General features: G+C 46.1%; 1 protein-coding gene and 1 non-coding gene across 2 annotated transcripts; both read left to right on the top strand.

Annotated features, from left to right (window-relative positions):
• The first annotated feature begins 227 nt into the window (after positions 1-227).
• Positions 228-329, top strand: LOC143398667 (U6 spliceosomal RNA). Its single transcript, XR_013091279.1, has one exon. It is a non-coding gene; the product is annotated as a U6 spliceosomal RNA (small nuclear RNA).
• A 21,339-nt stretch (positions 330-21,668) lies between these two features.
• Znf703 (zinc finger protein 703) lies at positions 21,669-26,763 on the top strand. The gene is made up of 2 exons (XM_076853895.1): positions 21,669-22,970; positions 23,911-26,763. The coding sequence occupies exons 1-2, from the start codon at positions 22,722-22,724 to the stop codon at positions 25,438-25,440; spliced, it is 1,779 nt and encodes a 592-aa protein (XP_076710010.1). The 5' UTR covers positions 21,669-22,721; the 3' UTR covers positions 25,441-26,763.
• Positions 26,764-27,115: the final 352 nt, after the last annotated feature.

The raw sequence follows: 27,115 nt of genomic DNA, 5'->3' as shown, positions 1-27,115 counted from the left end.
GGTAAAGCACTCCCTGGGTTCAATCCTCAGTATAATAATAATAACAACAACAATAATAATGTCTATGAGAATCAAAATATAAACAGAATTCATTTATGTTAGCACATCACAAATAAACAGGAGGAGGGTGAATAGGGTTAAAGCATTGTACAGTTCTTGTATTGTTCAGTGTGATATTAGTACTAATTTAAGGCAGGTTATAATAATCTCTAGAGTAATCATTATGCTTATTTTGGCAGTAAATATGCCAAAATTGGAACAATACAGAAAAGATCATCATGACCCTGAGCAAGCATGACATGCAGATTCTAAAGAATAATAAAAAATGTACAAAGAGCAAGCAAGAAGAGTAGGAAAATGGAGTAATGCATGATGAATCCAAAAGAAGGAAGACAGGAGAGCAAAATTAACAAAATCATATGCAACTTATAGAAAGGAAATTGTAAGATGATAGATTTAAATCATAATATCTGTAATTACTTTAAAAATACATGAACCAGCTGGGCATGGTGGCGCAATTCTGTAATCCCAGCAATTTAGGAGGCTGAGGGAGGAGGATCACAAATTTGAGGTCAGGTTCAGCAAATTAGTGAGACCCTGTCTCACTATTAAAAATAAAAAAAGCTGGGAATGTAGCTCAGTGGTAAAGCACCCTGGGTTCAATTCCCAGTATTAAAAAAAAAAGAAAATGTGAATGAGCCAAGCACCGTAGTGCAGACAGGAAGATTGCAAGTTCAAGGCCTTCCTGGGCAATTTAGCAAGACCCTGTCTCAAAATAAAATAAAGGATGGGAATGTAGCCTAACATGCACAAGGCTATGGGTTTAATACCTAGTACTGAAAAAAAATAAAGATTGTGAAGCTAGACTAAAAATAAATAGCAACATACCTTAAACATAAGGATACAGAAAGAAAGCTGTGTGACAGTTTTAAAACATAGCCATACTATAGCTTTAGTACTCTCTCATTAAGAGGGTTTCTCTACTCCACAGTTTGGGCAGACTTTTGGTTCCTTCAACCAATAGGATGTGGCAGAAATATCTCTGTGTGGATTTTGATGCCAGGTCATAAAAGGCTGTGCAGTGTTTGGTGAAACAGTCAATCTTAAAGTCACTGTGTAAGAAGTCTAACTACCAGAATCTGCCATGCTATAAGGAAGCCCAAGCTACAGGGAAAGGCCAAGTGTTGGCAAAGATATAGAGCAACTGTAACTCTCATACATCTCTGGTAGATATGTAAATTGGCCCAACTGCTCCAGAAAACTGCTGTGTATCTATTAACATGTACATTAACATATGACATAACAGTTATACCCCTGTTACACTCAATAGAAATGAGTACATTATGCATCAGAAGATGTGGATAGAAAAGTTCATAGTAGGTTCATTTATAATGGCTAGAAAAAGGACACAAACATCCATTAACAACAGAATGAATGAATAAATCGTGAAGCTTATTCATAAAATAGAAAACCTGCCCAAGCATGATAAAGAATGTACTGATACATGATAAAGAACGATACTACTGATGATATATAATAACATGGATTAATCTTGCAAAGAGAATGCAAACTAAAGTCAGCCACAAGAATACATACTTACCAATTCCAGAGCTAATCTATGTTGACATAAATCAGAACAGCAGTTATGTTGGGAAAAGGGGAAGGACTGATTGGGAAGAAGTGTGAGGGTGCTTCTGGAGTATCCAAAATACCCCATGCCTTAATCCAGGTATGGTTACATATATGTGTACTTTATAAAAATTAATCAAACCGCACATTTAAGATTTGTGCATTTGTTATTATATATGAATACTTCAATTTTTTAAAAAAAAAGTTTTCTTCGCAAGCAAAAGAATAACAAACACAAAATTCAGGTTAATGGAAGAGAGACCAGGAAATGGGAGAGAAAAGGAACATACAAAGGCTTTAAATTTACATAAAAAATGCTTACCTCTGTCATATGTATCAAATATTACATTAAATGCTAATGAAAACATTATTTTAGTAAAAACAAAAATATTCAAATATTTACAACCCATGTACTGAACTCAGGATGAATTTTTAAAGTAAAGTTAATATAAACAACTCTCACCTATATATTTAAACACAGGAAGACAATTGCATGCATTTACTAAGTACCCTCCTTAGCATCACACTGATTGTTCCTTCATGAGACCACTTTTGTATGAGGTAGAGCAATAATCATGACAGGCATTATTGAGTACATACTATCTGTTGGGCACTGTTGTGAATGCTTTACATGCATTTAATTGTCATATAACCCTATGAGGCCAGGACTGTTATCACCCCAATTTAACAGATGGGGAAACACACACAGGGAGTTCAAGTGATTTGCCCGTGGCCTCACAGCAGGCAAGCAGCAGAGCCAACATTGGAAGCCTGGTTTTGAATTGCAGTCTGGTTTCAGAGCCTACTCACTCTGCCTCCTGTAAAGAGTGCACTTTCCATTACCATGAGTTCTAAACTATACCCCACACCTCTGACAAGGCCTGAACTGCAGTTCCAGGGTGTTATGGACACCTGCCTCATAGAGAGCAGTAGAATGATGCAACCATAATTATGACAATGAATAACGTTGGCATTACTGCCAATAACAAGAGACATTAAGCTCACAGGATATTATATTTAAGAGAATATTAAAAAGTTGTCACGATTGAACAGTCAACATGTTATTTAATTCCAGACCTTTATAAGAAGGACTCTAGATAAATTATCCTCTCTCTCCCATCTTTTCCAGGTACATGGCACCTACCACTCTATACAATGCATTAGGGTCATTTAAGAGCTGTGACTTTTCTCTCCTCTAGGAGAATAGGATTTGTTTCTGATTCTTCTTTGCCTCCTTGTGTGTACATTACTTAGACATCGTACATGTTGTGTAAATATCTGTATAATGAGTGCCTACATGACAAATAAACAAAATAAGAGAAATACCCAACATCTTTATAAAAGCTCCCACATATCCCTTGACCTCACTCATCGTATTCACTGCTGTATCCCAACAACTCAGAAAAGGGCCTGAAGGTGTAAGTGCTCACTAGACACCAAATTTTGGTTGAATGAATGAAAGCAGGAGTGACAGACAATTCTTGCCCATTGTGAAGTATCTACACACTTCATCTCTGTGAAGGGTCTTGCTGACCCTGAGATAGGTCAATATGTCTCTCAACTCAGAGAGATACAGAAAATGCGGCTGCACTGCTGGGGCTTGACAACAGGATGAAGGAGTTTACAATGGACTGAAAGGCAGCTGGCTTGAGAGAGACCCCTTAGAGAGAGTCCCTGCACGTGCTTGTGGTGGTGATGGCTTGTGGTGGTATGGTTTAGATCTTAAATGTTCCCCAAAGGCCCAGATGCTAAAGCTTAGTCCCCAGCCTATGGTGCTGTTGGGAGGTGGTGGAACCTTTAGGGAGGTAGGGTCTACAATAAGGAAATGAGGTCCCAGGGGGCATGCTCTGGAAGGAACCCCAGCCCATCTCTCTGCTTCCCATCCTCCACAATGCAAGCAGCTTTGTTCCACCACACTCCTGCCACCATGGTGCTCTACCTCACCACAGGCCCAAAAATCATGGAGCCAAGCATCTATGGACTAAACCGTCTGAAACCGTGAGTCAGAATACATCTTTCCTCCTTATAAATATCTAAGACATTTTATCAGAGCAATGGAAAGCTGACTAACAGCCTGTCTGAAGGATTTGCAGTGAACAGCTCTTACCATGCATGGGAGAGGATGGGGATGAGTGTAAATGTCTCCAGGATCTTTGAGAATGTTCCTTTTTTGGCTAATAAGAGCTCACTAGTCTGTGAAGCTGAACAAGCTCCCAGTTGGGATGAGCAGAAGAGGTTCCCTTCCTCGGTTTCTCATGCTCCACTCCCAGATCTTGTTTGCTTTTGAGACTTATTCCTCTAGCAACAGGGAAGGCATGTGATGGCCATTTTAAAATATAGAATATCCCAAGTCAAAGTAAGCTGTATCTTGAGCCACCTCTGGAACAGCCTTTAGGAAAAGACTGGGTTTTTTCCTTTCCCTTCTTAAGCATGCCTTGACCTCCTCCCTCAGCCTCCTCTTCCGAACCTCACCTCCAATCCCAGCCTAAGCTTCAAACTATCTCCCCTCCTTTTCTCCCTACTCCCACATTTCTTCCCAGTCCACAGTGGGGCAAGCCAAAAGCTTGATCTCAGGGGAAGAAAGAACCTATACACCAACCCCCATAGCCTAGGAGAACTGCCCGGGACAAAGTGTTTCTTAGGGACTTGCTCAGCAGACAATCAGAACCTGACACTCTGGTCCGGTGTGTCTATTCATCTCCTTTGAGGGCAGAAAATCCAGTTCTGGCTATCACCACTTTGGATGCCTAGTGTAGGCATCGCTTAGCAAACCCCTGAGTCTACCTCCTCCCTGCCACCATTCCCTTGGCTGTGTGGCACTTGGGGGACTGCCAGGAGGTGGGAGGAGAACTGAGGTAGCATCAGCCTGACCTTGATCACTGTGTGACTCTGAGACTCAGAACCTAGTGTCTCATGATTTCACCCAGAGACCTCCTTGCCCTCTAGAACCATTCATCCACTCATAATAATCCGAGTGAGTTTTTTTATGGCACCTGCCTCAACACTTCCGTTCTCTTCCAAGTATTTCTAGTCTGATATCTCTCCTCTCCCCCTCTCTCTCTCTCTCTCTCTCTCTCTCTCTCTCTCTCTCTCTCTCTCTCTCTCTCCCCCCTCCACTTCTTTTCTCTGTGTCTCATCTCCTGTCTATCTCATTGCCTCTCTTCCCGTGACCCTCCCTGTCTCCAAGTGGCTCCTGGGTCTCTGTCCTCCTGCCTCCCTCCCTCCCTCCGGGGCACTCTGGGAAATGCCTGAGTGCGCCCGTAAGTTGCACCACGGCTTTCATCCCGATCCAGGTGGCTCCAATCCAGTACAGGATTTACGCTGCCCTGACCCTGAGCCGTCAAGAAGGAACAGCCAGATTAATGGGGTGGGCGGGCTGGGGTAATAATCGTTTGTTTGATGTGACAAGCCTGATAGGCGTTGATTTACTTACAGACTGATGGGCTTTTAATTGAGCACCTCCATCCCAGTCACTTCAAAGGCAGGGGAAGTTGACAAGGGGCCCCTTTCACGGAGGGTTCCTGGTGACTGACAGGCCCCCTCTGCAAACGCTCGCGCTCGGCCGAGGATTGGCCCGGGCAGCCCTTACCCGGCCCTCTGGCAAAGTAACACATTTTCTCTGTAACTTAGAAATGGCCTTTTGTCTGCTGCCAAGGAAGGCAGGCCCTGCTTGCAAGGCCCAGCGTCTCGCAGAAGGGCGAGCGATGAAGAGGAGTGGGCGATGCCGAAACTGGTCCGGGAAAAGGACTGGAAGAGATGGGGCAAATCCAAGGCCCTCCATGTGCAAATGGCTGCTTTGTTCTTCCCTCCTTGGCTGGTCCAACTCTCTTCCACTTCTTTCTACTTTTCCCCATTTCTTCCTCTTGTCAACCCCTTCTTTTTGCTTTACCCTTCCCAAAGCTCAGGCCTCTTCTCCTCCTCTTCCCCTTCCTCCCACTTCCCTCCTCCCTGTCCTGGGAAGAAAGGCCAGACAAGGTGGAGTCAATTTCTGACTCCCCTCGTCCTGGACATCTGCTTTTCCACTCTCAGGCTGCTGGCTGTGAGGCCTACAGACCAGTATACCCTTGGACTTGAAGTCCAGGACCTCCAAAGTGGAACCTCCCCTCCTATAGGCAATACTGCAGTGGTCCCCTGATCTTCTATTTCATTTTTCTTTCCGTGGTGTCAATTACCTGTGGTCAAAGGTATAAAAACATTAAATGGTAAATTCCAAAAATAATTCATAAATTTTAAATCACGTTTACAGTATATTGTTATAATTGTTCTATTTTATTATAGTTTTTGTTCATCTTTTACCATGCCTAGTTTATAAATGAAACTTTCTGTAGATAGGTCATATAGGAAAAAACAGTACATATAGGGTTTGGTACCGCCCGCAGTATCAGTCATCCATGGGCATCTTGGAGATTGTCCCCTTTCATAAAGGGGCATTGCTATACACTGAAGAGGGTCACACTGCAGTGCTTAAGGCCAGGGACTCAGGTCTAGTGGATTTGCTATACTATTCTCATTTGGTCAAAAAAAAATGCTTTAATAAATTAGGGTTTATTCTGTTTAAAATTTTAGAGATAGTTTTACTGGGGAAGTTCCATCAGAATGAATTTGCTTTGCTTCATTTGCCTTGTGAAGCCCTGATTTATTGACTGCTAAACTTTCCTTATTCATAGGAAAAGATATGTGCTAACATCTCCTGCAATGTCAGCTTAAATTTAGTCCGGGACCTCACCCTTACAGCAGAGTCCCTGCAGTCTAGAGGTGGAATCCTCCAGAGCAGTCCTCAAACTTCCTCACTAGGTCAGAGGGGGAGGGCCAGTGAGCCCCCCCAGGAGGAGCTGTGAATTCTAAGTAAAGCTCCTTGAGTGACTGCCTGAGACTGTGGAGAAGTCCCTTCCCGGTGTTCTTCTCTGTTCCCCTGTTGGAACTTTTCCAAGCACACAAAGCCAACACTTGGCTAGAAAGATGATAACAAGTCCCATTTGCATAGCATTATTTCATTTGGGAAGTGCTTTCACATCTATTATCTTAATTGATCTAAGTAGGTAAGTTCCATGTTATGATGCCTATTAGCTAAATGATCAAAATTGAGACTCCAAAGGATAATGTGCTCATAAGAAGCAAAATCGAGTCTCAAACCCAAGTATTGTCCCTCTAAGTTCAAGTTGGCTCCTTCTTCCAATACCCTTTGTGGGCTCCAAAGACTATTATCTCATTCTTTTTTGGGGCAGGGGGCAGTACTAGGGATTGAACTCAGGGGCACTCCACCTCTGAGCTACATTCCTAGCCCTTTTTCATATTTACTTAAGAGTTTATTACAGAGTCTCATTGAGTTGCCTATTAGTGCCTCACTTTTGCTGAGTCTGGTTTTGACACGATCCTCCTGTCTCAGCCTCCATAGCTGCTGGGACTACAGGCATGCACCACCACGCGGCTTAATATCTCATTTTGTGTGTGTGTGTGCGAGTGTGTGCGTGTGCTGGGGATTGAACCCAGGCTTATGCATGCTCAGCACATGCTCTACCACTGACCTATACACCCCTCTGTCTTGTTCCTTTTGAAGCTGCATTTTCTTTTGTTAATTTCCCTTCCTCTTCTTCCCCTTTCTAGGTTTTTCCCTCCTATCTTGAGTGTCCAGAGCAGAGCCTCCAACCCTAATATGTGGAGGTCAAACCTCTCCCTTAGTCTCTGCCTCAAAGGTCACTTCCAAACAATACCGGGGAGCACCAGCCCGATGCTTTCCTCTACCACCCATAAGACTATAGGAGAATTACCTTATGCTCTGATTCTCTCTGCTATTGAGAACATGTCCACTAAGGGCATTCACTGGCTGCACTTGAAGAGCCACTTGCCAGACTCACCTCAGAGTCAAGAAAACATGTATCTCTCCAGACCTGCTAGAAGGGCATTTACTACTACAGAGCTAAGCCCCAGGGCTAAAGCTTGGGAGAAATTAATCACCTCTCCCTTTTCTGCCCCTGTGACTTGAATATATCTCCACTGATGCACTTAATGCCTTGAGATGTTACAACTTGTTTACATGTTGGTCCCCTCACAGGAAAGTCCGAGCCTTTGGAGCAAGTAATCTTTTCATCTAATGTCCCCAGTGTCCAGCAGTAAAATTTTTGCTGAAATGTTGGTTGCTGAAATATTTTTTGAAGGACAGTATGGTGTCATTGTGTGGTCAAAGAGCATATGATCACAGTCTTAGCTCGACTGCCTGTCAGCTACAACCTTTGGACAAGTCATTTAAGTTTTCTATGCCTCAATGTCAGCTGTAAAATGGAACAAAACATATTACCTACCTTATAAAGTTATTATGAGGCTCAAATGGGTTAATAACATATTTCATCTAATTCATATTGCACCATTATTTTAGGTTCAACAAAGAGAGAAAAAATGGTGCTAAATAATCAGTGACACAATGCTTTTTTTAAATCCATGTCAGAGATGTTAAAAATGTGAAAAAATTCATCTTAGAATTGATTAAAGATGTCTATGTAAAATACTTAGAACTGTAGCTGGCACACAGTGCCTGCCATGAAAGCGAGAGTAAGTGTCGCTACTGTTGGACCGCGTTCTCACAAGAACCCTGTGATGAGCAAGTTAATCCTTGTTTTACAGATGAGGAAACAGAAATTCGGAAGGATGAAGTGGCTTGACCAAGCTCACACAGCCAGTCAGTCCACAGCAGGCATTTAAATCTGCCTTTGAGGTACAATAATCTATAGTTATTACAATAGCTGGCAGCCGCCCACCAAGCTACCCTGGAGTTCCGAGCTGGGTTTTGTTCTCAATTGCATTAGCTTTCTTTAATCTAAGTTTTTTCCCCTCTGGTATAATTACTCTCCTTCTTCCTCCCCCCTCCTCCTTTGTACTTGGCTCTGATCTTTTTACTTTTCTGTTAATGGCTTCAGGTTTTACTGTATCTGCGTTTTGAATTGCAAGCAACCTCAACTCTTTTATGGAGGTAGGAGGGATATAAATAAATACAAAGATTAAAATTGGCTTTTAAAAATGACATGTAGCACGGGGGGAAAATGAGAGACTGCACCCACATCTTGCATGGCAATATGTAGGTTCCACAAGGACACCCCTGAGGAACTACCCAGCAAGTGACCACAGTAACATCCTAGTCTCTGAATCCTCCAACCACCACTGAGAGCCCCTTTGTGAGATGCTGTAATAAAATGCAGGAAGTCTACTTGCCCCTCAAGTCTGCCCCTATAGACTCTCTTTTCCCAAGACCCAGAGAGACACTACAGAACAGAGGGAAATTGGGGGTGAGGGGTAGGCTGTTAACTCTTCTAGAACCTTCTCTGGCTCATGTTGGTGCCCCCCAGAAGAAAAACATATACTTGAAGAGTGTATGTTTCTAGCTCCCAATTGCAGTGAATCTGAGGCCAAGGAGGGAATCTCATAGCTGCAAATGGAAAAGGTCTATTGCTGCTTTTAACATCAAAAAGGAAGTCCCCAAAATACACCATATTTGGGATTTTGGCAATTTCTGTGGCCACCCAGGACCCATTTCCCCCAGCTGAAGAACTTCCTCTTGTGCCAAGCTGGTCATGATTACATTAAAAGATAATGAATAAACTCAACATTGTATTTGTACTGGTTTCTTTCCTCCCAAGCAAGCTAGAGGGGTATATTTGTGAATTTGCTTGGGTTTGTCAGAATGGGATCAGGGATGATCCAACACTTCCCTCAGCCCTCCCACATGTGCTGAGACCTGTTTGAGCAAAGGGTAGAGATGAAGGTAGGTGGGGAAAGGGATGTAAAGAGGACAGTTGCACCAGGGAGCCTTGCCATGACAGGGAAAGCATGCCATCCAGCCATCCATTGCTCAGCACCAGGGATGGAGCCCTACTGCTCCTCCAGGAGTGAATGAAGTGTACTCTAGGCTCAGATCCACCAGACAAAGCAAGTCACATCAACAAAGGAAGGAAAGGTGAAAAGGCTCTTCATTCACATACATGTAGTTCATTTCTGAGGCTCCACAGGAAAGCGGCCACACACCAAATCCTTTCTGACGCTGCCTGTATCCGAGCCTCTTCTGAGATAATCCTCTTAATGGAATATTTAAGGAATCAGATGTAAATCACAAACCTTTTATCTCACCTGGTTCATATACTATAGGACTTATTTTTTTTGTGTAAGCATCTACCTACATGTAGATGGTTAAAGGTGCTTTTCTGAGTGGGTGTTCCTATGTTTTTCAATATATAACTCTTTTTGTTTTGGGGGAGAAAGAGGTGCAAAAATATAAATTTTAGAGATTGGAGAAAATAGATATACCTAGAGATATTTCAAAATTAAAACACATCCTTCTGAAACCATTTTTTGTCATTTGCAACCAATAAAAATGCCTATTGTTATTACGTGCTCATAAATAACTTGATTTTGGCATCTGCTTTCATACCAAACAAAAAATGAATAAATTACATTTGATTTACAACCTTTTTCATTTTTATTAGCACTACTCTGAAGAGTTTATGTAAGGGACGTGCCAGAACAGTTATGCCAAATGTTTTAAGGCGTTGGTATTGATATTATATAAATTAAGGTGTTTTAATTTGCATTCTTTAATTAACTAAATACTGGCAGAAAAATAAAACACAAGGGCAGCCCTGACTTATTGCCTCTATTAAATTGCTGACATCTCCAAAAAGATGCGTTAAGTAATCCAATTCATGTGGGGGAGAGGGAGGGGGAATATTAACATGCTTCTATTTGGCACAACATATTTGGGTTTAAGACACCAATATCCTGCTTTGCTTGCAGAGTGGTAAGGGGTAGTTGTGTTCTAAGAAAGTCTGAATTTGTGTGCCCAAGGAAGAAATAGACCAAATGCTTGACTTATCTATCCTGCCCAGGTCTGAGCATAGCTCCTGGGTGCAGGACATGGCTCCTGCCTTTACAACCCACAGCAGAATCATGGCCCACCTGGGAAGAGTGGAGCTGGTAGAATTAGTCAAGTGTAACGCAGATCAACATGATCATACCAGAAACCAAGGAGAGGCACAAAGACCCTTTGCCTGAGTTGCCACTTTCAGTTCCTCTTCTCCATGGCACCTGGGCCACCAACATACCACCAAAAAAGTGGGTTTGGGTTGTTGTTTTGTTTTGTGTGGTGCTTAGGATGAAACCCAAGGGCATTCGACCACTAAGCTACACCCTTGTTCATATGTATGTATGTATGTATTTTTGAGACACATTACTAATTTGCCTAGGCTGGTCTTGAACTTGCAATCCTCAGCCTTCTGAATTGCTGGGATTACAGGTGTGCACCACCAGGCCCAGAAAATAAAGACTTCTAAATAGAAGAGGCAGGAGTACTCAAATTGCTTTGTAGGGTCCTGTCACCCCTTCCAGATATTTCTTTCTTTTTTTCTTTCTTTCTTTCTTTCTTTCTCTCTTTCTTTCCTTTCTTTCTTTCTTTATCTTAATTTAGAATCACAGTGAAGAGCAACTTCTTTCAAATCTAAGGACATTTCTTTTTTTCTTTTCCCTACGTTCCTCATTTGTTGAGAAAATTTTTCCTCAGTTTTCCTCATTTGTGCCTTAATTTTTTGCTCTCTGTTTCTCCTCTCCTGCATGGTTAAACTCAGCTAATGCCTCATCTTCTATAATGTCTCCTTCCCCAGACATTTAGGAAGGAGCAGCTCTAAGGACAAGATGACCATTTCCACCTGTTGGCCATAAGAAAAGGATTTCTCCTTAAACACAGGCTAAGAAACCATATTTCTCTTCCCTAGCCTCCTGGGTCCTCAATGAGCTATTTGTTGCCCGTTCTTCGTCTGAGGGCATATCTTGCATTCTTGGCCGAGTCTGGGAAGAATCATGTTGAAGGCAGAGATCTGGGGACTTCATGGATCCCATTAAGCTGACGGGTGGGATCATACAGAGATGTGGGGCTGGGGTTCACCTCTCTCCTGTCCCCCATACTACCCCTTCCCTCTCACCCAGCATTCTCCAGGGAGCTGAGTGAGGAAAAGTTCAAGGGAACTGGAAGCCCAATTGCCAGGGGTCTCTGAGTACTATCACTTTCTAGCCTTCTCCCTGAGTACTACCCTAGCCTTCTCCCTGTATGAGTTCCTTTATTTACTCAAGGAATAAAGAATGAATTCTAACTTTTAATAAGGAAAACACTGCTCTCCTTTGCCAGCTCCCCATCCCCCTCCCCCCCTGGAAAAAAATCGCACTTTCTTGTCGTTTCCCATCTTGCAACTCTGTCAGTTGTTTTAAAACAACTGTTTGAAAACATGTCTCCTGTCATAAATAAAATCATCATTATGCGTTTTGACTGCAGTGGTGAAAAATTCACCCAGCTTAGAGAGGGGACAGAGACCTGTGAGAGTCTCCTCCACCCTGATATAGAATGGGAGGAAACACGAGGAAAAGAATACACTCCACTCATGGTTTTTAACTAATGTGGCTTTTCTGGTTTGGGCTGTAACTATGATCTGGATATGAGTTAAGTGTGTCCCCAAAGGCTCAGATGTTCTAACTTTGGTCGCAGTGTTAAGAAATGGTGGTCTTTTCAGAAGAGAGATCTACTGGGAGGTCTTTAGGTCACTGAGGCCATGCCTTTAGAAAGGATTAAAGTAGTTCTGTTTTTTTTCTCTCTCTCTAGGCTCTCTCTAGTTTCCTGTGTTGCCATGCGTGTGCGCTCGCGTTCTCTCTCTCTCTCTCTCTCTCTCTCTCTCATCTCCATCAAAATGCAATCTGCCATGATGTCTTGCAGCCAGGGGAGCCCTCACAAGAACCAGTACCATGCTGATTAGACTTTTGGTCTCAAAAATGTGAGCTAAATAAACCATTTTTCTTTATAATCTACCAACCTCAGGTATTGCACTAAATAGACAGAAAACAGACTAATATGGCTAGGCAGAGTGGCATATGCCTGTAATTCCAGCAACTTGAGAGGCTGAGGCAGGAAGATCACAAATTCAAGGCCAACATCAGCAATTTAGAGATACCCTGCCTCAAAACAAAAAATAAAAAGGCATGGAGATATAGCTCATTGGCAGAGAATTCAATCCCCAGTACTAAAAAAGAGAAAGAAAGAAAATAGACTACTAGTATGTCTGTTGGCTGTGGGTGCCTTGTTTTTAATCACTTGTATACTGCTTTACTTAAGAAAATTAATGGGGGGGGGGGAAAAACAGCTTGACAGAGAGCATTTATATTGAACTTTTCAACGCCAGGCCTTTGGAGATGTAGAAGGGATCCCTCAGGATGCCAGAAAAAAAGGCTCTCCAACACATGAAGCAGGAGAGTGAGAGAGATATACTAAGAAGGAATTGGAATTCTTGTTTTGAATTTTGAATTTGTTGACATCCCAGAATTTAAATCTGTCTTGATTCTACAAGCCCATCAAGACCCTGACTAGTCCAAAGCCTTTTTCCCAGCATCACAGGGTCAAGGTCGATAACAAAGGGTAACCCAAGGAGGCCAAGCTCAGGGCCAAAGGTGAGGAGACAAAAGTTGGGCACAAGCTGTGAGTCTTTGCAGTGAGAAGTTGCATGAATTAAAATCCCTAGGAATGGGACACTCTGCTTCACTCTTTTTCCCCTTTGGCAAATGGTTGATAAAGCAGAAAACTTTCATCATCTCAACCCTTGCTCAGAAATTGTAGAAATGTGCCCTTTTGGAATTCTGTAAGTTATACCTATTCAAAAAATAAATAAATAGAAGAACAAAATAAAGATGAGTTTTCTGCCTTGGTGGGTGCTCTACTAACGATAATTATTTATTTCACAACTTGATGTCATCCAGTGCTACAGGGTCTTCATTCTGGAAATTCATTATGATCAGAGCTGGGGATGAACCTCGAGTGACATGACCAAAATCACTTTACATTTTGTCTTGCCTTTTCCAGCAGTTCTAAATAATGCAAAGTCCCCATTAGTTTCACTTGTGTGAATTTTGCCTATATTATGTTTGTCAATATCCAGGATGCTTTTAGGGCAGACTGGATTATGCTTCTACTTCTCTTGCTAAATAAGGGACAGGAATGGGAAGAGGGGGAACATCAGAAACATGCATGTTTTCTTAACCCCAAAGATGGAAATGGAACCCCTTTTTATATTAATTCTCTGAATAGATGTGCCAGAATGTCCCAGAGGTCTTTCCTATGTATGCCTGCCTGAGTCCCCAGCTGAACTTTAGACATGCTCCAAAGCTATCTTACTAAATTTCTTAAAGGGGACTTATTTTCAATACATATAGTTTCTGTTTTTTTCCCAAGAGGCAGGGTATCACCGGGCACAGTAATCCCAGCTACTCATGAGGCTGAGATAGGAGGAGTGCAAGTTTGAGGACGATCTGGGTAATTTAGGGATACTGTGTCTCAAAACAAAAAATAAAAACAGCTAGAATATACCTCAGTGGTAGAGCACCCCTGAGTTCAATCCCTAGTACTGCAATAATAAAAAAAATCCCCAGCACTACAAAAAAAAAAAAAAAAAAAAAGAGGAGGGTATGAATCTTACTAAGTTGCCCAGGCTGGCCCTAAACAATCCTCTTGCCTCAGTCTCCTGAGTAGCTGAGACTATAGGCACATGCCATCATGACCAACTATATACGACTTTTGACTCAGCGATTCTACTGCTAGGAATTTACAGTCATGCTAACACACATGGAAAATGAATGACAGATAAATATTTAATTTCATTACGAAAGCAAAACATTAGAGAGCATTTAAATGTCCATTAGTAGGGGACTGAGGCACATCATGTAACAATGCTGTGAAAGTAGAAAAAAATGAATAAATAAATAAGGCACAAAAGCCCATTATGCAATCTCTAAAATATATTATTTTTAAAAAGCAAATATAGCAGAGTTTGTATAGTATGTCCCATTTGTACATAAAAGAGGGAAATAATATATATGTATTTGCTAATATATAAACAAAATGTCTCTGGAAGGATAGACAATAAACTCATTGCCTTAGTGTACTGGGAAGGGAGACTAGATGGCTGGAAGGAGTTTTTTTCACTTTATATTTCTCATAGCTTTGGAATTTGGTGCCATGGGAATCTGCTTCATCATAAATAAATAAATGCATTTTGCAACTAGATAAAAAGCAATTTCAATCACTTTTAAAGGGAGTGTATTATGTAAATTCCCACTCTGAATGGCCCTTCTACTTCTGGCCATTGTCTGGTCTGGACCCTGCTCCTCGAGTACTATTCCATGTAGAGACTGGCAGAGGCCACCAGAATAAACACTTCTTGAATTTCTCTGACATCTTGGAATTTGCTTTTATAAAATACAACTTGAAATAATCAAGCCACTAGCAGAACAGCTCTCCCATTTTTTGAATGTTGAAATGAGTTTGGAAGCCGCACAGCGGCACATGCCATTAAACTCAAGGACTTCGGAGGCTGAGGCAGAAGATTGCAAGTAGTTTGAGGCCAGCCTCAGCAACTTAGAAAGGTCCCAAGCAACTTAATAAGACTCTGTCTCAAAATAAAAAATAAAAAAGGGGGCTGGGGCTGTAGCTCAGTGGTAGAGCGCCTACCTAGCACGTGTGAGGCACTGGGTTCGATCCTCAGCACCACATAAAAATAAATTAAATAGGGGTATTGTGTCCAACTACAATTAAAAAAATTAATAAATACTATTTTAAAAAAATAATAAATAATAAAAATAAAAAGGGGCTGGAGATGTGACTCAGTGGAAAAGTGCCCCCTGGGTTCAACCCCCAGTAAAAAGAGAAAGGAAGGAGTTACTTTGGAACTGTGCATCCCAGCTAGTTGGGAACCCAGCATAGGAAAGAGTACACTTTGGGCAAGTTTTGAGGCTTATCTGCCAGAAAAAGGGATCATACAAACCTCTTCAACTTCATAGCTGAAATTCATGGGAAGGTTCAGAAGCAGGTGTGACACTAGCCCTGTGCAACTGAGATAACAACGGACCTCCAGCTGGTTGTAGCTCAGCACATGGGGGCGCAGTGGGGGACACAATTCCATAGGGGAGGCATGGTCTCTTCTTCTCACTTCAGGAATCTTTTGCTCTACTCCTGTATTTCCCTCATATCCAAATGAGAGGAGGTACGTAATCATACCTAGTGTGGGGCCTGCCCCAGAAGTTGCAGTAAATGTTAGTGATAATCTGAATTTAACTTCAAGAAATGTCCTTAAGAACAATAGTTTTTACTTATGGATACTAAACAGGATTTAAGGTAGGGCATCCTAATTTCTTAACTATTATTATTAATCTGCAAGAACACACAGACGCCAGAGGAAAGAACTGCCCTGACTTTTGGGAGACCCTGAATGTGCATAAGAGAGATGGGGGGCCTGAGATGGCTAGTTTGCTGTCTCTACCCACCAATCGTGGGGTCCCATCAGGTCTACACCTACCAAGTGACTGACTACCAAGTCAATAAACAATAATTGAATTGATGATTAATTGAATTAATCAACCCAATCTAATTCAATTAGTTCAATGAATGAGTATTCCCCACTATGCTTTCTCTGCCTCAGTTTCCTTTCTACCATCTCTTAAGACAAAAAGGAAGATCCTGATGGAGACAACCAGTCCACAGGGAAATGATTAATATGTCTTTGATGTCTCCCCACCTTAAATCCCACAAGGTCCCAGGTTTTCAATTAATTATTTTAATGAAATCAATTAATTATTTCCAAATTACCATAAGCATTATATTTGTTGCTCAACTTAAGTTGTTAGAGGTATTCCACATCTGGGGGAAATGGGACAAAATGGGCTTAAGCTTCTCTCTCCTTCAGGTCTGCACTCTGTAGAGTAGTTTAGGAGCTAACTACCTGGGTTGAAATCCCAGCTCTACCACTTTTTAGCTGTGTAATTTGGCAAGTTGTTCAACCTCTCTGGGCCTGAATGCCTCATCTATAAAATAAGTACAACAGTAGTACCCACTTTGTTGTTTTGCTGTGAGAACTCCATGAGTTATAACAGGCCCTGTACTCACAAGATGTCTAGCATACAGTAAGTGCTCAATAAGTATCATCATTATCATGGATGGAACGCTCACTGTTAACCACCACTGAAGTGTCAGCTGGCAACAAGGTTGAGATGCCTCCCAGCAATATTTGCAACTTAAAAAAGGAATCTCTGAGAAATTTGAAGGCCCAAGAGAACAAGTAGTCAAGGGTGAATGCCCAGGGCTAGGACTGTATCAGGGCAGGGCAGGCAAAGCAAGGAGAACTTCAAAAGCCCACCTACTGCATCCCCCTCACCCAGGCCTGCCTGTCTCCCCAGGAACTGATAGGAGATAAATGAAACCACTCTTCAAAGCACACTGCTCAAGGACCCAAATCAAAAGGACAGGCTTGAAGATAAGCTTCAGTCTACATTTCCTTTTGTCCCTCCTTCCCACCACATCTCTAAAGGAAATTCTAGGGGGATGAAAAAGAGTTAATTCCCCCTCCTTCTACTTCCACATCCACGTGGCATTGGGCAGTGACAGAAGTTAATAGAGCCACAACCAGAAAGGGAGTTCAGAAGCCCTGGTCCTTACTTCACTTAGCTGGCTGTTTGTCCTGTGACTTTCAACAGTCCCCTAAGCTCTTAGTCCTGTTTCTTCATCTGTCAAGCAGGAATAAAAAAAAACCTGCCCAAACTAACTGTGAGACGAGGGACACAAAGTACATTTGGGAAAAGATACTTTTGTGTAGTTATACAGGCAACATTTTTAAAAGCAGTCACCCACCTTACATTTTTGGGAATGAGGCAAAATGAGATATAAGTAAATAGCCCTTTTATGTAAATGTAATATTCATTCACTAACAAACATTCGTTGGACACTTATTGCACTGAAGCTGCCTGAATTCATACCCCAGCCCCGTCTCGAAGCATAACAGCTTGAACCTAGAGCAAGTTGCAAAACCCCTCTGTGCTTCTATTTCCACCTCCCTAAAATGGGGCGATGGTTAGACCTACCTCTTGGGGTTTCTGTAGGGATGGAATAAGAGAATGCCTACAAAGTGTTTAGAAGGGTGCTGTGGCTCAGTGCTGGCTTCTGCAGTGATGGTTAAACACTCAGGCAATAAGAACTCAAAGAGGATGGGGAAACAAGGAAGCATCCAGCAGGAGATCAGACAAGTAAACAAATACAGGCAGATGCCCTGGGATAAGTGTAATAGCAGAACATGACAGGAGTCCTGAGAACGCAGAAGAGGGAGCCCCTTGAGTCATTTGCAGAGCAGGCTTCCTGCAAGGCTGGCTGGCCTGGCTTTCTTCTGTTTGCTCCCACAGGTCCTTGGTGAACCTCTCATGCCCCAGGCTGTATCTGAAACCCAGGAACCGGGCAGCCTGAGGAAGTGCCTCTGGGTGCTCTGAGCGCGGAATGCTAAATCAGGGCTCCTGGCCAAGGTGGTAATTGCTGGTCTGCTGAAAGATATTAAGCATAAGGAGGAAAACCAAGTTCTCTGTGAGACAGACTTTTCAGAGTTCTTATAGTGTTTAAAAAAAAAAAGTAAATATTACCCAGTGAGATATTATTTTGTGTTGTTGCCATTAGGGTCTGAGCGTTATGCAGAGAGGTGATCATTCAGGCAATTTCACCTCAGCCAGGAGTGAAAACTAAACATTAACCCCACACAACAAATCTATCACCTCTCCTCCCAACCTGACTCAGGCCTTTTTCTCCTGGGCAGTGAATTTTATGTAAATTGAAGTCATGAAAACAAATCTATAAATATTCCACAATTTCCTAAAAGATTTTCCTAATGGCTGCAGGGGTGGGAGGGCATTTTTATTTTTTTATTTTTTTAAAGAAACATGGAACTGAAGGCTGAGGGAGGGGTTATTCTCACTTCCTTAGAATTCCCAGACAGCCTGGGCTCTTCCTGTTGGTTCCCAGGACTTAGTTTTTCTGGATTGGGCTGAAGACGTGTCTGCTCCCCAGAGCAATTGTCCCATAGATGCAGATGATGCAACACATCACAGCCATTACCTGGGACTTTTTGTCCTCAGCACTCACTCAGCATGTGATATGTATTATCTGCTTGTGGCCTCTTAATGATGGGTTGGCCATTCCCACATGTTACAGTAGGAAACCGAAGCTTAGGAATTTTTTTTTTTTTTTTTTTTTTGGCGAAGGTTAACCTGCCCAGGGTCATCACTGCAGTGTGGTTCAGAGGTCTGGCTCCCAGACAGCCAACTCCAGGTAACCACTCTACCTCTTAGTGTCCTGTGACTTTAGGTGACTATCCTTTCTATTCCTCATTTCTTCAGCTTGCTTGAGGATGAGAAGAGAACTTGCTGCTTATTAAGCACCTGAAATACAGAATTGTAATTCTTTTCAACAATGTCATGGGGACATTCTCAAACAGCCCTTGTTCCTGTCCTGTTTTAATAGTGGCTACTCATTACCAGGGCAATCTGGGAAGGGTTTGCATATAGGAAGTCCCCTTAATCATACATCTGCCACTTTTTTGCAAGGGAAGGACCTCTGCCATATGCCATGTACAGCAAGGACTTACATAAGCTTTTCAACAACAACACCCTAGCACAATGCTCTGCCCACAGCTGGCCATCAATAAACGTGGCCCAACTGAATACTAAGTCATATTCTCTCCCAGGTGACAATCCTTTGAAAAGTGAACTTCCTTTCAGGCCACTAGGGCCCCATTTAGGGCTCTGTGTAGGTTAGTGATCCAGCTAAGTGAACGTCAAATAGTGATTGTAATAATCATTCAGTAGTGTTTTAATTAGGCCTCTGGCCTGGCTAAATATGGTTTTTCATTTTTTTTCTCTTAAGGTGATGGGATGCATCTAGCCAGAGAGACTATGCTGCCCTCACCAGCACCCCCAAAGTATTTCTGTACTCCTGTGTGTTCCCAGAGTGTGTCCCACTCACTTTACAGGAGAGAGAAACAGGCCTGGCCTATACTGCATGCTGTTTGACACCACTGTCCCTAATAGTGACTATTGCTGTGAGCTTAGGGAGTGAGATTTTTCTAAAAGGACAATGAATTGCTAGGTGCAGTGGTACACACCTGTAATCCCAGCAGTTAAGGAGGCTGAGACAGGATTGCAAGTTGCTGAGGCCAATTTCAGCAACTTAGAGACAACCTGTCTCAAAATTAAAAATTAAAATAAAATAAAAAGGACTGGGATATAGTTCAGTGGTAAAGCACCCTGTGCTCAAACTCCAGTACCAAAAGATTAAAATGATGAATTATTACCTACATAGATTCTCCATCCCTACCCCCAAGCCTGATCAACCTCTGTTCACTTCTTTTCTTCTTTTCATTCACCACTTCTTTTTCCCTTCTCTTTTCCTCTCCAAATAAAAAAAAAAAGCAAATATTTATTGTTCTCCTTTCTTCTCTCCTTTTTCATCCCCCACCCCAGGGTGGGAATTGACCCCAGGGCCTCCCCACATGCTAGGCCCCACCTTCAGTCACTGAGCTACATCCCTACATCCCCAGCCCTTTTTTATATGTTTTTTGTTTGTTAGGTTGGTTGGTTGGTTAGTTGTTGTTGTTTTGTTGTTAAACCCAGGAGTGCATAACCACTGAGTCATATCCCCAGCCCTTTTTAAAATTTTTTCTTCTGAGACAGGTTCTCACTATGTTCCTTAGAGCCTCACTAAATTGCTAAAGTTGGTCTCCAACTTGCAGTCCTCCTACCTCAGCCTCTGGAGTCATCGAAATCATAGGCATGCACCACTGCACCCAGCTTTTTTATACTTTATTTTAGGTCTCACTAAATCGCCTGGGTGACTTCAAATTTGTGATCCTCCTGCCTCAGCCTTCTGAGTGGCTGGGATTACAGGTATGAATACAAACCCCAGCTTCTCCTCTTTTCTACTGCCTCCTGCCCCCATCCACATTCCTAAATGCCTTTACTCTCTTCCCTCCCCTTTTCTCCTAATTTATATTCCATTAATTATTTCTAACACACATCTGCTAAGGTCCTAGAAGGATTTCTTGGATTGTTCTCAGCTGAGCTGGTTATAACAATCAAGTAGTCTTTTATGACCTCCTAAGTCTTCCCTCTTTCCAATTCTTTCTCCTTTCCAAGGTGTCTCTACAAAGGCCAGCCCTTCTGCATTGGCTTTCTTCTCCTGTTTCTCTCTTTATCAGTGTCCCAATGGCCTTGGAGGTGAAAGCAGTCCTGCAGTGGAGCTTTAAAGGTGGTGTTGAGAGGTTGCTGTGAGCAGAGCTAAGGGTAAAAGAGGGATAGTCCACAGCAATAAGCCCTTTTTAACTTATTTTTACTTTTTATTTTTTTTATTTTGAGACAGGGTCTCATTAAATTGCCCAGACTGGTCTGGAAGTTATCATCCTCCTGCCTCAGTCTCTGGATTAGCTGGGATTAAAGGTATGTGACACCGCACCCAGCTAAATTTGTGCAATTTCTAAAAGAAAAAAAGCATATTGAAATAAGTTTAATATTGTAAATGATATGGCCTGGGAGCAGTGCCTGCTATATCTTGTACTGAACAGGATAAAGGTCATGGTTTTTATTTCTATGATAGTTATTTCTTTCGGTTTGAAGAACCCTTTTGAAATCTCCTACCCGGTCTCGGGTTCTCATGTTGTCCCAAGGCGTTGGTCAGCACGCAGAGTCAGGAATGGGTAACCCCGGAGCAATATGCCTGGAGTGACAGGCCTGACAATAGAGTGATGGATTGGAACTTGGGAAAGTGGTATCCAAATGAGACGGTGACACCAGCGCGCCTCCACTGGCCGCTTAGAGCACGGAGAAGTGGTCACTCCGGAAGACCAGCTTCACCTTCTGATGAGCGGCAGACACGGAACTTTAACATCAGGACGATGACTACGTAAAATCTCTGCCAAGAGAAAAGCTGGCGATGCATATTTTATCCAAAAGGCGCGGGAAATCGAGAAGGGTATTGTTATTTTTAATAAAAAGTTTTTAAATTTTCCTGGGAGTGCATTTTCCCCTGCTTGGGGGAAAAATAAGAGGTATATTTCTGGAGTCAGTGTCATTCTGCCATGCTTAGAGAAATCCTCACCTTCTCTGGGATACTGGCCTCTCCCATGACCCCAGGTTTCCCCCCAAACAACAGTAGGGTGCGGTACATTGAGGAAACTTTACACCTTCAAACAGGACTGAACAAGAAACCCGAAACACACCCAAACACCGAACCTATAAATCAGAGCGAAGACACTGCGCTCCCAGCGCGTCCGAGAGGCGAGCACAGCCCGGCGTACCGCGTACCGCACCTCACCAAGACTATCTCACCCCTGAAGGGAGTCCTCAAACTTGCAGTCTTTGACTGGACAGGCTCAAAGTAGTCTTTGAGCGACCCACATCGCGCCCCGAGAATAGTGGATGCCTCCGAGGCTCGGGCACTTCCAAGTGAACACACCCGGGAAAGGCCAATTCGAATTGGGAAGGAGAACGGCCAGAGCTGCGCCTGAGAAGGACCCAGGGTCCAGAGGCTTGGCCAGCCCCCAGGCGACGTTTGGGAGAGACTCGGACTCCACAGTACCAGAGCTGGCTCCAGGCGCTCCTGCCCTACCCCAACGCCGCCTTACGGGGTGACAGCCCCCAGCCAACACCACTCCCCAGCGGTGGAGAGGGAGAGAGGAGATGTAGACAGGAAAGCCCAAGGAGAGTGCGCACAGCCCAGGGTCCCGGAGAAGTCTGGTCCCCAGAGAGACCTCGAGGCGAGGACGGCCCAATGGGGTCGGGGTGGGGGGAGAAGGGAGGAATACCGAGAGCGGTGAAGGCCGAGGCGGCGGCCGCGCGCCGGCGAGGGCCCTTTAAGACTCTCCCCTCCCACCGGCGGCGCCGGCCTCCGCCCGCCGCTCTCCCCGCCCCAGGGTCCCGGCGAGAGCTGCGATTGGGTGGGCGCGGCGATCCCTTTGAAGTGTAGCTGCCGATCGCGGCTATTTGACGTGCGGCTCGCGGAAGACCAAGGTTTTTGTGTTGCTCGCCGGGGCTAGCGGCGGCGGCGGCGGCGGCGGCGGCGGCTGCTGCGGCGTCGGTGGAGGAGGGGAGGAGGCGAGGAGGCGCAGCGACTGCTGCACGGCGCTCGACGCTGCGGAGCGAGCCCACCCGCCCCCGGAGCTCGCCTCCCCGGTGCTCCCCCTCCCTCCCCGCCCCCCCAGTGGCGCTGCCTCCTCCAAATGAGCGATTCGCCCGCTGGATCTAACCCAAGGACACCCGAAAGCAGCGGCAGCGGCAGCGGCAGCGGCGGCGGCGGGAAGAGGCCGGCGGTGCCGGCGGCGGTGTCCCTCTTGCCCCCGGCGGACCCCCTGCGCCAGGCGAACCGGCTCCCTATCAGGGTCCTGAAGATGCTGAGCGCTCACACCGGTCACCTCCTACATCCGGAGTACCTACAGCCGCTGTCCTCCACTCCCGTCAGCCCCATTGAGGTCAGTCTCCCGGGCGCTGCCCGCCCCACACCAGCCCCGTTACGATCACCACTACTGGGCTGGTAGCCCTGCTCCCTGCACCCCCGGGCTCGGTGTGACACCCAGGTCTGGCCACGCTGGCGGGCCGAGTGAGGAGGGACGGAACAACGAGGGCCACCAGGTTTCCCTGTAAAAGGTTCTCCTTCCCCGCTTGTCCTTTGGAGATACGCGTTTTCTCTTGGATTGAATTTGCTCTGGAGTTCCCACTGAGTCCTTTACTTTTTCTCTGGCATCCAGTTTGCTGCCCAGAGGTGATCTCTGCTGGACCCACCCACCCTCACCCTTACCCCTACCCCACCCCCGCTCCGGCTTGTTCTTTTTGAAGCACTGGCCACCCGGATCTCATTCCGCTTCTTTCCCATCCGGTTGGGGCACACTACACCCAGGCCCTCTCGATCCCAAGTCTTTCTTCTTGCCACTTCCCTGGGTGCCCTCTCCGGAAAGGAGGGAGGGGCTACTAAGTATGCCAGCTGCAGCCCTGCCTTTAGAAATCACCTCTCTCAGTTCCTACCCGGCGGGCGCCATCGCCAGAAACCCGTCCCAAGCGAAGTTCCCTCAAACTAAAAGCATAAGTTTTTCCCTGGGCCTAGAAGAGGGGGGAGATTACAGGAAAAAAAGTCAAGTCACTCTCCCAGTTCCAAAGAAGGTAACTTTTTTCCTCAGTACCCCTTCCCCTGCCCCATTCCCCAGTCTGGGCCTGTGGCTCACTCCCGAACCAACCCGCAGTGTGAGCGCAGTTCCGCCCATCTGCCCCGCCCGAGCTGGGGCCTCGCTCCCAGACCCTCTTGCCTAGGCCCTTCTCACTCAATCTTACCGCAGCCTGTGCACCAGGAGCCCCCCTAGCTTGGAGGGTCTCCTTGTCTCACCCCTTTCTCCCTCCCCTTGCCACTGTCTCCCACAGCTGGACGCCAAGAAGAGTCCATTGGCGCTTCTAGCCCAGACCTGCTCGCAGATCGGCAAGCCTGACCCTCCGCCCTCGTCCAAGCTCAACTCAGTAGCTGCGGCTGCCAACGGGCTGGGAGCAGAGAAGGACCCTGGCCGCTCCGCCCCAGGCGCCGCCTCCGCGTCCGCGGCCCTCAAGCAGCTGGGGGACTCCCCCACCGAGGACAAGTCCAGCTTCAAGCCCTACTCCAAAGGCTCTAGTGGCGGCGACTCCCGCAAAGACAGCGGCTCCTCCTCGGTGTCCTCCACTTCTTCCTCATCCTCCTCGTCCCCCGGAGACAAGGCAGGCTTCAGGGTCCCCAGCGCCGCCTGCCCACCCTTTCCCCCACATGGAGCGCCAGTCTCCGCCTCGTCGTCCTCGTCCTCGCCTGGCGGTTCCCGCGGCGGCTCCCCGCACCACTCTGACTGCAAGAGCAGCGGCGGGGGTGGTGGTGGGGAGCTGGACAAGAAAGACCAGGAGCCTAAGCCCAGCCCAGAGCCAGCGGCCGTGAGCCGCGGCAGCGGTGGGGAACCCGGTGCACATGGCAATAACGAAGCTGTGGCCTCTGGGCGCAAGTCAGAGCCTCCCTCCGCTCTTGTAGGGGCCGGCCACGTGGCGCCAGTGTCACCCTACAAACCAGGCCACTCCGTGTTCCCGCTGCCGCCCTCCAGTATCGGCTACCATGGCTCCATCGTGGGCGCCTACGCAGGCTACCCATCTCAGTTTGTGCCTGGCCTGGATCCTAGCAAGTCTGGCCTCGTGGGAGGCCAGCTGTCTGGGGGCTTGGGCCTGCCACCCGGCAAGCCCCCCAGTTCAAGCCCACTCACTGGGGCCTCCCCGCCCTCCTTCCTGCAGGGATTATGCCGCGACCCCTACTGCCTGGGAGGTTACCACAGCGCCTCGCACCTCGGAGGCTCCAGCTGCTCCACTTGCAGCGCGCATGATCCTGCTGGGCCCAGCCTGAAGGCTGGGGGCTACCCACTGGTGTACCCCGGGCACCCGCTGCAGCCTGCCGCGCTCTCGTCCAGCGCCGCTCAGGCAGCGCTTCCCGGCCACCCACTCTACACCTATGGCTTCATGCTACAGAACGAACCGCTGCCACACAGTTGCAACTGGGTGGCAGCCAGTGGGCCCTGCGACAAGCGCTTCGCCACCTCGGAGGAGCTGCTCAGCCACCTACGGACTCACACGGCCCTGCCTGGCGCCGAGAAACTTCTGGCCGCCTATCCTGGGGCCTCGGGCCTGGGCAGCGCCGCTGCTGCGGCTGCAGCCGCAGCCTCCTGCCATCTGCACCTCCCCCCGCCCGCCGCCCCTGGCAGTCCCGGATCGCTGTCATTGCGGAGTCCACACACTTTGGGGCTAAGCCGGTACCACCCCTATGGCAAGAGCCACTTATCCACAGCTGGGGGCCTGGCCATGCCGTCCCTCCCTACAGCCGGACCCTACTACTCGCCATATGCGCTGTACGGACAGAGACTAGCCTCAGCCTCGGCTCTCGGATACCAGTAACTACAACTCGACCCCTACCCAACCCTCCTCTCCTCCCTCCTCCTCCCTTGTCCCCCCACCGCCTCCGTCACCGCTGAAGCCTCCACTACTGCTTTTCCCTGCCGGGATTCCCGCCCAGACCCTCCCCACTGGACTGTATTTATTTACTATAATGTTAGCTTACAAGCTGGGAATATAAGTGCATTAACGGCCCACACGAGTCAATGGTATGCAAAAAGGCTATGTTCCCCCAAATAATAATATTAACCACGCAGATAACTACATGACCCTGCCCCTTTTCCTTTTATTTTTTCCTTAGATATAAGTTTTAAATTTTTAATCCTTTTTTTATTATTGGTTTGGTTTTAGGGAGAGGAGGGACAGTTGGGGTTCTTGGATTCTTCTATATGTTTCGTTTTCCCTTCCTGGGGAGTTTCTTGCATGAGTCTTAACCATTAAAACTACATATCCCTTCTCCTTTTTCCCTCTTTCCCCTTCATTCCCTCTTGTTTCTTCAATTTGAGGTTGGTTTTTCCCCCCTTTCTACAAGTAGCAAAGAGGAGTTGTTTTGTTTTTAGTAACAATTTTGGGGTGTGGAGGGGGCAAGCTTGGTGGCTGGAGGTCTTGAGCTCTATTGATCCCTCTGCAATCTCCCTCCCTCTTCTTCGAGGGCCCTTGGTCTGGGCCCCGGCCCCCAAAATACAGCCTGGCCCCCTAACCTTGCTCTGAGCCCGGTGTGCCCCAACCCCACCAGCAGGCTTCCCCCATCCGTGAGCCCAATGGTCTGGACAGAGCCTGCCTGCTCTAGGCCCTAACACCCCGTATTCACACTGCCGGCTGGTGAGACACCTGTAGGGCTCATCCTATTCAATTAAAAGTCCTAGAAAGCCCTGCTGGTGTGAAACTTTGCTCTTTACATTTTGCGAAGTGCTTTATCGTCATTGTTTTTTCTCTCCCTAATTGGGGCTGTACCCCTCCACTGACGGCAGGGGCGGGGTCAGTGATCCTCTATGGATCCCTCCAAAGCAGACCAGTCGCGAAGTCAGCGGATGGTGCAACCTCACTAGGTCCATGGGGGGTTGGGGGGGAGTTGGGGACTCAGGGAGCACTCGGATGGTAGCAGCCCCCTCGAACTCTCCCAGGCCCGACCCAGCAATCCCCAAAGTTGGCTGTGGGTTTCCGTGGGTTCCGCAGTGACTGGGATGGAAGACTCTGGCCCCTGTGTCTTCTCCCCCCATTCTTTCCTCCCTCCGGGTCTCATGCAGCAGTGCCGGGGCTGCGGGGCCTGTTTGGGGTGAATAGAGCTCTCCCTTGGTAAGACTTATTTTGTTAATAAATGGAATACTTGGCTATATTCACACCGTGGTGTGTTTCTCTCTTGCCTCACCCACCGTCCCTCTTCCAGACACCTAAGCAGATGCCCATCTTTTATTTTTGTTTAAAATGCCTTAGGGTTTCCTTCAGAGATTGCTGTACAGGGAAGAGTTTAACGCCCTTCCTTAAATGACAGAGTAGGGGCCTGCCAACACATTGCAAATTACAAACCCACCTTTATTCTTTTCCCACTTGGTTATTTAGCTCTCAGCCTCACTTGAAAGGCCTTGGCATTTTCTGGCGTCAGGGTGGAGGGCATGTATAAAAATGGATCTTCCTCTGGGCCCAAATTCGAGGTGCAAGGGGCTATAAGGGAACCATG

Source organism: Callospermophilus lateralis, chromosome 4, assembly GCF_048772815.1.
Source record: "Callospermophilus lateralis isolate mCalLat2 chromosome 4, mCalLat2.hap1, whole genome shotgun sequence".
Lineage (NCBI taxonomy): Eukaryota > Metazoa > Chordata > Mammalia > Rodentia > Sciuridae > Callospermophilus > Callospermophilus lateralis.
This window is presented reverse-complemented; position numbering and strand designations above follow the sequence as displayed.

What these genes read in the sequence shown, in the direction of transcription:
- Znf703 (XM_076853895.1), top strand. Translation starts at nt 22,722, where the DNA reads ATGAGCGATTCGCCCGCTGGATCTAACCCAAGGACACCCGAAAGCAGC. An exon ending in CTCCCGTCAGCCCCATTGAG is followed by an intron (nt 22,971 to 23,910) that starts GTCAGTCTCCCG and finishes TGTCTCCCACAG; the next exon opens with CTGGACGCCAAGAAGAGTCC.